We start from the raw sequence: 13,692 nt of genomic DNA, 5'->3' as shown, positions 1-13,692 counted from the left end.
AGGGAAAGACGCAAAAAGCTGGTGGAGAAAGCCAGGAAAAAGCTAAGAGCCAAGCCAGCCGTGCTACCATCTGCACCTCTCCCACCATGCCCTGATGATCTTCCCACAGGATTTCACGCAGAACTAGTGTTGTGGGAGATACAGGAACTAGGAAAGGATCCATTCCCCTTTAGTTTCCTCCTACCCAATAGTCTGCGGAGGGTCCTACCGCTCAAGGTGATGGACAAAGTAATTGCAGTCGGTGTGGCCGGTTGGGGCAAAGATGGCTAGAAGAGCGGGAAAAGACCCCGACCTCTTGGGACACAGAAGCGACCGACTACTGGCAAAATAAAGTTTTTGAAGTCCTACACACTGTACAGGGCTACAAAAACCAACCCCTGTGGAGTAGGCAAGTATGCGACATCAGCATGCTTGCCTGGATGGCGTTTTGTAACACCCTGCCATTTGAGCAGAACAATCCTACCTACATGGTGTACCCTCGAAGGGTAGGGGTAGATTTTGATGCCACCCTCCATGGGCGGTATGACTTCCCTATTATTTATAACTCCACTATAGTATCCTTCGAGCATGCCCTTCTTTTTATCACCGAAAGCCTAGATGATTCTATGATGCGCTTTCTTGCGGATTTCTCCTCATGTCCTGACCCCGCTTTTGTAACAACTTGTAATTATCTTAGGTTACTTAGGCTACTTCTTAACCAGGACCCGACTCCACAAGAGTGTGGCCTACCTCCCCTATTCTTTGATCCTAACGCTATAAACAATTGTGCCATGGCTCGTCTTATGATGACGGCAAGTCTCCTTCCCTCTTTTTGCCTAGCCCTTCTAGAAGATATGAATGACAGCCAATTCACTAGGTGCAATCACCCTTTCCTCTCCACCACTTCTCTTCATGTCCACATGAATCTGAAATTTTACATGCAAAGTCGCCAGTTTTTTAGCAAATCTATCCGACCCCCTTCTCCTCCTCATTCCGATGAAGAAAATTAGGCCTATTTATCATTTCACAAGAAGAAGAAGAAGAAGAAGAAGAAGAAAAAGAGGAGAAAAAGAAAGAAGAGAAATGCACCACAGTCACTACACCTAGGGTTTTCCCTAGCCCCCTCCCCACTTCATACTTAGGGCACATCAAGGGTAGGAATTTCAGACTTGTCATCCTAAGACTTGCACGGCACCTCCAACGACGCACAAACTGGGTCCTCAAGTGTGGGACGTTACCAAGGGCTTGCCCAAGGTTAGACCCATCTCCCAGTTCCACTGTCACGGGCACCACACACTACACGGAGAGGCAGACACACCCCTTAGGGAGTGCACAACTTTTCTTGCAGGTTATGTTCGAGTCTCAAGAACTGGCTACTCCGCTGAAGAGGATCACCCACGGCATCGTTTAATGACCAAAACTTCTTTCCATGTGCTGGCATTCAGCCATCTGCCTGCTGATGGCTACCATGATTGAACCAAGTCAAGATAGATCTGCCATTGGCATAGATCTTGGAACCTCATCTTCCAAAGATGCATGCCTAACACCTCAAGATCTACGGATCGCTTATTGATTCCAAAAGCCTGAAGAATTTCAACTCAAAGATGAAGACCTTCAACTTAAAGGTGAAGACCTTCAACTCAAAGACAAAGACCTTCAACTCAAAGACAAAGACCTTCAAATCAACAGCACAGATTTTCAATACAAAGACAAACCATATCTTTGTCAAGACAGAGTTCGGAAGGGGGCTTCTCCAGAATAAATCCCTCCAATACCATCCTCCTAAGGGATTGCTTATTGCTTTAAGCATTTCTGATGCTCAAGGGACGACCGGCTACATAACGGATGCCACAACTGTGTGAAAGATGCTGAGCATCTTCATGGAGCCTAAAGCACGTCGCAACCTCTCCTGGTCATCGTCACTAAACTCCATCAACTCTCATTCACACAACCACCTTGAAAGAGGTGTCATCCACCCACCAGTTCCGCCTCGCAGCAACCCTAACTAGCCACTACTTCCCATCGCAATGCCATGGGACTGGCACTTGGCTAGGAAGGGGGTAATGTTACCATGTTTCCCGTAGGACAGAGGAGCGGAAAACGGAAAAAAGAAAATAGCAAAAAAGGCGCCTTGACCGGTAATCAGACCCTGAAAAATTTAAAGTTCGAGCACGACCCTCAAAAAGTCTCAGTGTCGCCCCGAGGCAACAAAAGAGTAAAAGGCGTACCATTAAATATGGAACCACTCCCGAATCCTTGTAAAAGAGCACCAGGCTCGCTCCTGTGCAAATTGTACGCATTAGTTGGGAATAGGATGAAATTAGAGTGGTGGAAAATGGGAAAAAGGGGTCTACTAGGCTATGGCCAGCCATGTAAAAAAGGAAAAAAGGGGATGACTATCCAAAAGGGATTTAGGGTTTTATATATAAAGTTGAAAAGTGAATGAGAAGCTCATTCTTTTGGTGTGTGGCAAAAAGAGTCTTCTTATTCCTCCCTTCTTCTCTCCTTCTTGCTTGTGTGTGCTCTTGAGAGAGGGAGTGTGAGAGTGTGAGGGAGTAAGTGTGTGTGGGAGTGAGGGATCAAGAGGGTGAAGCTCTTCACCATCTCCTCTCCTCTTCTTCTCTTCTCTTCTCTTCTCTTCTCTTCTCTTCTCTTCTCTTCTCTTCTCTTGTGTGTGCGGCTATGGAGGATGGAGCTTGGAGATGGAGGAGGCTTGAGGATGCTTGAGCTAGCATCAAGAATTGTGGAGCTACCAGAGTGCAAGAGAGAGAAGGGTACTCGATCACATGTCAAGGTAAGCTCACTACACTCGTAGGATCAACGGCACGTTGGCTAGGTGAGAGATAGCCATTAGAGCTCACTTGGAATGCTTGAACAATAAGCGGTCTGTGGGTCTTGGCGGTTGAGCGAAAGCTCCCACATAGGGTGGTACATGTTGTAGGATATGCATGTTTAGAGGGGTGGATATTCTGACACTCTATCTCTATGGAATGAAATCTTACAGGATCTCTATTCCTTCTTGAATTTCATGTGTAACTCTATGGGATATGTTTGTCAATGTCACATGAGAGTTGCACTTGATCTGCAAGTGTATGGTAGGACTTTTAAAGTCATTTCACATGTCAATTATAGAAAAATGTGGTACCCTTTGGTCAACATCTGAGTGGCCATTTTAGTGACCATGACCAACACTTAAATGATCCATGATGCATCTATTGTCTCTAGGACAATTCCCACTTTCTATGGTAGAAAATTTAGTCTATTCCTAGAAACTTTAGCATAGGGTAAAACATGCAATAGATCTCTAGTGTTTGTCACAATTTTGGGGGGAACTCAAACTCAAGAAAGGCAAGGAATAGTAGGGTAAACACAAAGAAGAACTTCAGTGATATGTATAGATACATGTATGCTAAAAATCCATGGGAGAACTAGGACTATTTTATTGCTATTATATAGAGATTTGTAAGGCTAAAGTGCTATGGCTAGAGTTTATAAAAGGATTTTTCCTTGAATTGGATGCTATCTCTTGCATGTTCAATACTCGAAAAGAGGGTTTTTTTGGATGTATTTGGATCTCTCTTTAAATACTAATGTAGGTGAAAGAGTGCAAGGATTTTATGCTCAAATTACAAGGATTTTGAAGCCTTTGCTCAAGAAATTTAGAATTTCTAGGGCTTTTTTGTTTCAAGTGTAACATAGGTCTATGCCCGACCTATTTCAAGGCTATATATACATTGTTTATGCAAAAATTATCATATTTCTATCACAAAGCTTTTGGATGAAAGTGTTTGGGTTTGAAAAATCATCTCAAACGTATTATTTGACTGAGCTAATGTCTTGGTTATAGGGTTGTAAAGTCTAAAAGTGATAATGAAGTTGTACATAAAGTAAAGAAAAGGTTCTTTGCAAAGTAATATATGATACAATTTGATTTTTATTTGCATACTTCTCTTGCTTACCATTTCTTTTGTTTCTCATTTGTAAAATCATATTCTCAAGGCACCAATGGTATAGACCTGACACTTTACCTCTCCTCTCTGACATGAGCTCCTACAAACACCATTCTAATACTAGTTGAGAGCGAAGCAATGGTGGGATGTGAGGTAGAAGCTATGGAGTATGAGGGTTACAAGAGAGATCACACAAGAGACTCTAGTAGGTACAATGAGTGGCACCCTTAGTATTTGTTATCTTGACTTATATATGATTGTACAGTGTGTATTTATATATTACTATACTTATTTATGATCCTTATATGTGTGATGATTGTGCTACGTGAGGCGATATGATAAGTGATTGGGTACTTGTGTACTAGGAATGGATGTGCATAGGATGGGCTATGTGTAGGGATGTATGCTACATGTGCGAGTGCTTAATGTGTGTCCTACATGATGTGCACAAGTGGCCTAATGCATGTGTGCTTAAGTGATGTGTGTAAGTGGCCAATGCACTCCCTAATGCTAGTATCTAAATAGAATCAATGTAGATGTACTTAGTTGCATGTATAGCAAGTATGCTATTGTAATTGCATAAGTGATGTATGTGAGGGAAGTATATTTGAATAAGTTATGTGTGTAGGATGAGGTACACACATGTGGTGTTTACAAGTGACTAGGTTCTAGAATGTGGATATGCAAGTGGTGTCTAAGCTTCTTGGGTGTATGTAGCTACCTAGGGATTGTGTGTGCACATAATATCACGTGATTTTGTTGCTTGACAAAAAAGTGCAGGTAAAGAGTACGTATGTGTGTGCTATGAGTGCTATGAGCACAAGTGATTATTTTAGTGACATGCATGAGCGTATCAGGTTATGTATAACTATTTTAATGTAGTCATGTGTATGAGTGTCAACTATGTGTATGAGTGCTAGGTAGTATGCACAAGTGGGGCTAGATAAGGTGTACTACTAATTATCTACATACACAAGTGCTAAAAAGATGCATCCTTGTGCCTTACGTATACTTGTACACCAACCTATGTGTTAGGTATTCCATGTACACAACTCGTGCATGAGTAGTCTCAAAGTGGTGTGCATGAGTGCTAGTGTGAATTTGCATGAGCCCTAATGTGTACTAATCAATGTGTGCTATGCTATTAGTGTTGTGTGATTGAGTGTTGTTAAGCGGTTATATGCAAGATTGGTAGGGTGCTATGCAAGGGTGGTAATGTGGTCCTATGTGCATGAGTGGTGGATCTAGTGCACATGAGTGTTCTCTACTCGATGTGACTAAGTGTAATCAAGTGGTGTGCATGGGAACTAATGTGTACAAGTGTCTCACTTTCATGTGCATGAGCATTTTATGCAATATTTGATTAGTGGATTCACCCTACGTAAATGAGTATTTTTTCTATGTGGAAAAGAGTTGTTAGCCTTACATGAGCATGTGCTATCTATTATCACAGACAAGTGAGGTTTCCCTAGATGGACGAGTGGGATGATAGACATGTGCAAAGGGTAGCAAGTGTGACTAAGTGGCCAACATAGCATGTACTTGAGTACACTACCATGTGGTCAACTCAATGAGTAGGGTTGTGTGGTTGAGTGTCAATGTGGGGCCAAGTGAGCAACAATTTGTAAACTAAGCTGCTAATTCTTTAAGTACCCGAGAGGTTATTATCAATGAGCACCAGTGCTTTAATTAATTTGTACTCAAGCATGGTGGCCAATGAGCTGGGTGATGATTATTGATGAGCCTGACTATAAGATGTGTATTGTGCCTTAAAACCATGCTCTACAATGGTGCAATCATGTGCATTCAAAGTTCCATATGTCCTTCTTTATGAGAGTATGGTATTGATAGCCTATTTCCTATCTCCTTTTAGCAAACCATCAATCGATTTTCACATCATAAATTTGAAATCATGCATCATCCATTTGCACATATATGGATTCAACCCCAATACCAATTCGTTTTCAAAGCAAGTACAAGTCCTATTTTGCAACATATCCACTCTAGTTGGTGCATATGGTGGAAGCTAGTTGTGTTTCAAGTAAGTATAGCCTTAGGCTTCAATCGATCCATTAAGAGATGGTTTTTGAGTGCTAGGATTTCACTTTCAATAGGATGTAGTAGTAGAGTTTAAATAAGCATAAACAAAATACATAAGAAAAAAAATTTAACCATTTAGAAATACTCATCAACCTTGCATTTCGATAACAGTGCCATCCTTAGGCATATTCTAAGGGAATATGCAACACATTCCATTAGTTTAGTGCATGGAAACAGTTTCTCACCTAAACAAAACTTAGTTGATTTTCTTCTATTAATAGGTATAAGTCACACTATATCTTTTGTTGTGTATAGGTTCTATGTCATTACATTGTTCATTGGGTAGTAAGGTCCATCCTCCTAGACACATTAAAAATTTGTAAAAAATTATGCTTTTAGCTATTATTGTTCTTATGTTTGCAATTTGTTGTAATGTTGTTTTGTGTGGTGTTGGTTTGTGGTTTTTGCTATCAAAACCATAGATGTTGTTTTTTCTATTTATAGTTTCTCCTTAATCATTTCATGGCTACATTATGTAGCCCTATTTTCCATTTATTGTTATGAACATAGTGACTTAGTGGATTAGTAAGTTTTTAAAATGGTTTCAAAGAAGAAAGGGTTTATCTATGCAAAACAATTTTATTTGAGAAAGGAAAAGACCTTTAAAATGATAATAATTGGGAGTATGCATTGCTATTTGAGAGCTCATCACTTGGCAACTTTGAAATGCATTTTTGATAAGACGTATTGATTCTTGCATTATTACTTTTTGTTTATGATGGATTAACTTTTTAAAAAAATCATAGTTGACATTGAATTTTATACTATTAGTAGATAAGAGCTAGAATATGATGTTGCAAAGTATAGCTAAAGCATTGAAAGGCTATATTTGCATACCATAAAAGGATATTTTTCAATTGGATGCACTTTTCCTGATCAAGGCCCAAATCCAAAGTATTATAGTCATTAAATTTGAAGCTTCCTCTTCTATGGAAAGGCCATCATGTACTCAAGGCTCTCTTCTATAAAGGTCTTGATTCTTCATTTGGGAGGTCTTCAAATCTATGAACACCTCTGTGTGTGTGTGTGTGTGTGTGTGTGTGTCCAAAAAATTATGTGAGAGCACGATGGGAAGAGGGTGTAATAGTGAAGGTTTGTGGGATAATTTTTTATGGATTCCATTAGAGAGAGATATTAATTCAATGCATTTTAACATCTTATGCATATGGATCTATCATATCCAATCTATTTGAATTTAGCTTGATATGCACTTGAGGTAGCTATTCTAGGGATACCCTACAAGGGCTAGATTAGCCTGATCTATCAATGCTCCTACATTCATCAAGTTCCCATTTCGATGTGGATCCCTTTGACCTTAACTCTTCCTAAATGAGAACATTGGAAGCTACCCTTGTTAATCTCTTCTAGCTATTATTTTTTTATAACTCTTTGGGTAAGTTAAGCTTTTAGCTTGATCCTCATTTTATTTACTCACATTATGATTTTCAAAAGCATTTGTTGAGGGATACCTCTCGCCCTCCACCTCCTCCTACTTTCTACCTACTCTTGATGTTAATATAACATTCCAATCATTGATTAATATTGGATTTGGGCCTTTGGCTAATATTAGTCTCGTGTTAGATGTGTGTAATGGTAATCTTGGACCTCGGGGGGTTCACTATATATATATCCTCTACATAACGTGCTTTCATGGCCTATTTATAAATATCCTAATTTGTGAATTTTTCTTGAATAAAACACAACCTTTTTCTATTCAATTTGTAAGTAACCCCTTTATATGACACCCTTATGTATGTAAAAAATGTATAAAAGTGTTGTTTTCAAAACCCCTTATTTTGAACTCAGGTTATATATACATATATTCATGGTTGATTCCCCCAAGTCTTGGACTCATGCAAGTAGTACTTCCAATTGTCAATAATCATGTGACATTATATTTTTTAACATTGACCATCTCAAACTTTCAAGATCTATACCTTATCTATACTCTTAATATTAGTATTCATTGTTGTTATTGATAAATTCATCAAGATAAAGAGTAATTTAATAATTATTCCTTCTAGATAGGCTATTTTTCAACTTTTCTGAAGCATTTGTCATTGAAAATTTACATAATCCATAGTCTAATAACTATTAATGCTCTTTCGAAATAGTTATTTTTTGTTAGAGCACCATAATCCATTTTGAGTTAAATATTAGTTTGTGTGTAAGAAAGGAGTTACTAGGCTAGATGATGCATGCTTGCCCTAAACTATGTTGTTAATGCTAGTGCAAAAGCCCAATGATTGCACTCTCCTTACACAAAGTACCCTTTAAAAAATAAAATCCTAGATAATATGTCTAGATCAAGCAAAGTTTACATACACATACATATATAAAAGGCCAACATAGCCACTTGTGTTAATGGGTTTTGTATCCATTTGCGATGGTTAGGTAGGATGTTGTCATATTTGGTTATATATATAGGGCATAGCAATGTATTTTCATATCTTCCTAAACTCAATTGAGAAACATATCCATGCCCTCTACTTTAACCCATGGCACGTATTGTGGTGTGATGTTATTGTTGAAATAATTGAAGATGAGCTTAAATTCAAGGAGCATGGAGAGGGTCTCATGGTGCTGGCACTCACAATATCAATGCTTTCTCTTGGCGTTTTGTGAAGGTTCACTTTATTGGCCAATTCAACATTTTCATTTACTTTTTGACTAAAAATTTCTTGGGCATAGAGTCATGTGCATACACTAGTGCCATGCATTTTCTAGAGTGAGGATATTTTATGCATTGGGATATCTTGTGTGTACAAATGAGAAAACAATTCAAATCCATATTGATTGTATGCATGTGTTTCTGGTAACATAATCCTACACATACATTTATATCAATGTCCTTTCGTCAATATTGGCTTGATCTTGCACATGGAATTGCTTTGAGGGAAGTAATGCATTGCAATTTCACTTCATTCATAACAAAATATTGCTCAATAATGTAATTGAAGGATCTTGTTCATTAAATGACCTTGGTTCTATCTTTCTTTGACATTGATTAAGTACTTAGATGAATGGCTCTAAGGGGAAACAAATTTAGATTGCCTACTCTTTTGATTGGAATGGTTGTGATTGTCTTAGAGCTGTGTCACCCCAAGCATAGTGGGGCGAAGGCAGGGTCCCAGAGCTGACTGTCGAAATTTGAAACCAAGCCGACTTAGTCTAATTGGTAGATCACCACACTTGCTTTTGTGTGCACCAATGGGAGTCGCTAATCCTGCCAACACAATGTTAGAACCTGCTTTTCTGTGAAGAAGGTCATTAATTCCAAGAGCATCTAAATCTTATACAATTTGATTCATGATGTAATCTAAGATTGGTTGCATAAGACAACTTCCTTGTATTGAAGCTCCTCTTCACTAGCAGCTGTAAAACTCCTTTTCAATATATTTTAACACTTTGTTCAAAAAAACAAAAGAAATTCAAGTCAGTCCTTGTGATTGTAAATATTAAAGCATGTATGGTTAGATTTGATAAAAACATCATTTATGCAATGCTCGGAATAAATATTTATCCAAGAAGTTGAAAAACTGTCAAAAGAGGTTTTTTGTCAAATTTTAGAGGTATAGAGGGGAAAAAATTGTAAGTTTTCCCACCTTCGAAATTTATTTTTAAAAGTAAATTTCAAAATTGGAAGGGAAAATTATACTACCTAGGTTTTTTTCGAGCACTTTATGCAATTGCGATACGCAAAACACGTATTTCTGTTTACAACACGAGTAGAAGGCGGCGCGCGGTGTGCCAATTTCCAAAAGAGGAGGGCGTTTAAATATTCTATTAAGGTCCATTTTAAATATGCTATCAAGTCGTATCTTACGGTGTTCCGTGCAGGAGAATGGCAGCATGCATAGGGTCCATGGCCAGCCTCGTGAGGGTCTAACATTGACATTGAAGGCTGTGGATACATTGATTAGAGGTCAAATAGGTCGCTCGCTTTTGATGGATACATTGATTAGAGGTCAAACGCGCTTGCTTTACCGACTGCGAGACTTGAGTATAAATTAGGTCTGCAGGACAATACAGGTTGAATACCAACATGGCGATCAACTTGGATCAGACCACCGTTAACTACCTCCGGCCAACGTGCATGGCCGCAGACCTGCTTACACTCTATTGGACGGCTGTGTGCGCGGTGCTGTTCTTGCTGTTTCAGGTCTTTGGGTGGAGGAGGGCGCGCGAGCGGGGTGGCGGAGCTGCCCCGCTGCCACCTGGCAGGTGGGGGCTGCCGGTGGTGGGGGAGACGGCAGACTTCCTGCGTTGCATGAGGGAGAACCGACCGCAGGACTTCGTCAAGACCCGGCGGGGGAAGTACGGCGAGGACGCGTCGGTGTTCTGCACGTCGCTGTTCCTGGAGCGCATGGTGGTGATGGGGGGGCCCGACGCTACGCGCTTCCTGCTGTGCAATGAAGGGAAGCTGGTGCGGGAGACGTTGCCCAATTCCGTGCTGAGCGTGCTGGGGCGCAACTCCGTTGTGGCGCAGGTGTCAGGCGGCGCGCAGCACCGGAGGCTGCGGCGGCTGCTCATGGGCGGGCTCTCCCCGCAGGCGCTGCGCGGCTGCGTGCAGCGGGTGGACGTCCTCACCCGCCGCCATTTCCAGGAGCGCTGGCCAGCCGCCCGCGGCCGCGTCGGGTCGCTGCACGAGATCGTGAAGGTCCACGCGCTGGAAATGGCAACGGGACTGTTCATGGGCGAGGGGTGCACGGCCGCGGGCGTGCAGAACTCGGAGCTGGACGGCCTCTTCCGGACGCTTTTCGCGGGCCTGCTCACCTTCCCGCTGTATCTTCCCGGCACGAGGTACTACAAGGCCCGGCGCGCTCGCACACGTCTCGGCGCCCTCCTGCAGGGCGTGGTCGAGCTGCGCAGGGCGGCTCTGGCCTCCTCCACCGCCCCGCACGACCTCCTCTCGGCCATTCTGTCCGCCACCGACGAGCGGGGCCGCCCCCTTACCCCCGACGAGACCATCGACAACCTCATCACCCTCATCTTCGCCGGCCACGACACCAACACCTCCACCCTCATCTTCGCCTGCCGCTTCCTCGCCAACAATCCCGCCTGCTACCGGCGCCTCCGCCAAGGTCCAGCTCCTCTTCTTCTCATGTAGCTGTCGTGTGAAATTTTGTCGACGTAGGATAGAAACCGCACACAAGCCTCTCGGACGTCGGTTGAAGCCACTTGGATAGTGCAAGTCACCCTTACTTAGTAACGTCTCATAATTACAAATAAGTAGTTACGGCACCATAGCCTGAACAACCACAGTAGAATGCTGCTTTTTCTTAGCACTATCTCAGAATGTAGCGTTGCAAGTTAATTAATCCCTCATTGTAACCTAGCATCACAAACCTATTGTTCATGCCTTTCCAGAGCATGAGGAAATTGCACATGCTAAAGATCCGAGCAACAACACGCTTACATGGGAGGATCTCCAAAAGATGAAATACACTTGGTGTGTGGTCCAAGAGACGTTGAGACTTGAACCTACAACGCATTGGTCCTGCAAAGTGTCAATTGCAGACTTCGAATTCGGCGGCTTTCGAATACCTCACGGATGGAAGGTAACTTGTAATTGTTGTGGAAGCACGTAGATTTGGTTTCTAGAAAATGATAGAATCTTATGTGGTGATGTACAGTGTTTTGAAACATTGAACCTTAACATATTGTCCACGGCTGCTCATTGTATGCTATCGTGGGCTACTTCATGTAGATAATGCACAATTTGTGTGAGGCCAACCTTGACGATAAATACTTCCTTGAGCCTCTCCAATTCGACCCGTCGCGATTCATGGCTGACTCATCTACGTCTATAGCACCTTATGTCTTCTTGCCCTTTGGAGGTGGCGCCCACATGTGTCAAGGCATCGACTTTGCCAAGATGTTCATCCTCGTCTTCTTCCACCACCTCACATTGAATTATGACTGGGAAATGGAGAATCCAAATGAAAGGGTTCGTAGAGACCCATTGCCTGTTCCTGCTAACGGTTTTCCTCTTATTGCCACACGGAGATCGAGCAAGGCATAAACCTGTATTTTCTACGCTATATACGTATGTGACATGCCGCTGATAACTAAAGGATAAGGCATGTAATGTCCTTCAATTTGATCTACTGTAGTTACAATAAAGCATGCATCTACTTTTTAATCCAATAACATCTTTGTATGTATACCTTGTTCGAAAATTTAAATCAAAGTGTTGATGTTTATAGCTAAAAGTTGCATGTATGGTTGACTCACATCACCCAACAAGAGTGGTGTGTTGGATTTCAAGAGATTCATGTGTGCAATCAACCAATGTGTTGGGCAATACTTGCTTAATATATTTGGGATGTTTGAATGCCCTTCAATTATTTCAAGGGCTTTGACAACATTATTAACCACTACCTCTCATGTAGCCTCTTACACAAGAACGCAACTATTCCTTTATAGTGATTGGAATGGCCTTCATTCAACCTCATGAATGATGCATTTTGTATACTCCATGAGCTAAGTGAGTGTTTTTTTGTCCCTTGACTCTCTATGGCCTCCACATGCAAAAGAGAAAGCATGGGCATGGCAAGAGAGAGTCTTGGATAGAAGAATAGAAGTTCTTCACCCTCTTGACTCCTCACCCTCACTCTCTCACTCTGTTGCTCTTAATCTCTCACCCTCACTCACACACTCTCTCAAAATCAAAGAAAGAATGCAAGTGTACAAAGTTTGCACACACATGAATAGCTTGTTCTATTCATGCACATCCTTTTTATACACTTTTCTAGGGTTATAGTTTCCCCATCCCTTTGGGCATCCATCCCATCTTTTGGGCCAAAATATTGGTCGTCTCTTATTGCATGCTTTTCTAAGAAAAGAATATAAGCTTTGCCACTTCACCATGGAAGTTGGTCTACAGATCTATGTGCAAAGTAATACAATTGACATGATCTCTTGGCAATTTGAATATGAAATTGTTTCATGCACATTGTTTGTGGATAATAATCTAAAAGTTAGGTTCATTCTTCATGCTTCGCTTGCACATTGCATATTATTTCTTGCACTTAACACAATGATAGTCTATAAGTGGAGGCAAGTAGAGTACAAACTAATACTAGGCGCTCCGCACCTAGACTCACCGCGCCGGGGCGGGCGTGATTTTCGCGGCGAGGGCGGGTGCTGGACGCGTGGCACCCACTCCCGCATTTCTTTGTGGGGAGGTTGGGGGCTGCCACGTGGCACCCGCCCCCACCTCCCCTTAACTAATAGTAAAGATTCAAATCCACTGCTAGAGGATATAATTATGTGAAAAGCTTGAATTTTTGTTGGTGTAGGAGTAAGATACCTTGCTTTTTATATCACTCTCATTTCTAAGAATTAGTAAAACAAAGGTCCTAAATTAGTAATAGCAAAGGCAATGCAAAGTTCCTTCTTAGCCTAAACACCATTATTGATGAACCTAATAGAGGCATACCATCAAAATATAAGGCAACTAATAGTAATCGATTGGATATATATTATGAATGAAAATACTAGGTTTAGTGGTGGGTGAACATAGCCTTTAGATAGCATAAAGGAATTAATCTAATGAAACTATAAACATGGAGATTGCTTTAGATTGTCAAGTGAAATACATAAATAGAATCTTCAAAAGATGTGTAGTGTAGGGAAGAGGATGTGGATGTAGGAGAAG

The 13,692-nt window shown here is 41.4% G+C and overlaps 1 protein-coding gene across 1 annotated transcript; it reads left to right on the top strand.

The window, feature by feature from the left end:
• The first annotated feature begins 10,046 nt into the window (after nucleotides 1-10,046).
• Nucleotides 10,047-12,197, top strand: LOC148029009 (cytochrome P450 716B1-like). The gene is made up of 3 exons (XM_087687786.1): nucleotides 10,047-11,113; nucleotides 11,400-11,590; nucleotides 11,740-12,197. Exons 1-3 carry the CDS (start codon nucleotides 10,075-10,077, stop codon nucleotides 12,052-12,054), a joined length of 1,545 nt encoding a protein of 514 aa, XP_087543912.1. The 5' UTR covers nucleotides 10,047-10,074; the 3' UTR covers nucleotides 12,055-12,197.
• Nucleotides 12,198-13,692: the final 1,495 nt, after the last annotated feature.

This window comes from Lygodium microphyllum, chromosome 11 (genome assembly GCF_053477565.2).
Source record: "Lygodium microphyllum isolate KBCC chromosome 11, Lygodium_microphyllum_v1.1.10, whole genome shotgun sequence".
NCBI classification, from domain to species: domain Eukaryota; kingdom Viridiplantae; phylum Streptophyta; class Polypodiopsida; order Schizaeales; family Lygodiaceae; genus Lygodium; species Lygodium microphyllum.
Note: the sequence above shows the minus strand (reverse complement) of the source record. Positions and strands in the feature narration are given on the sequence as shown.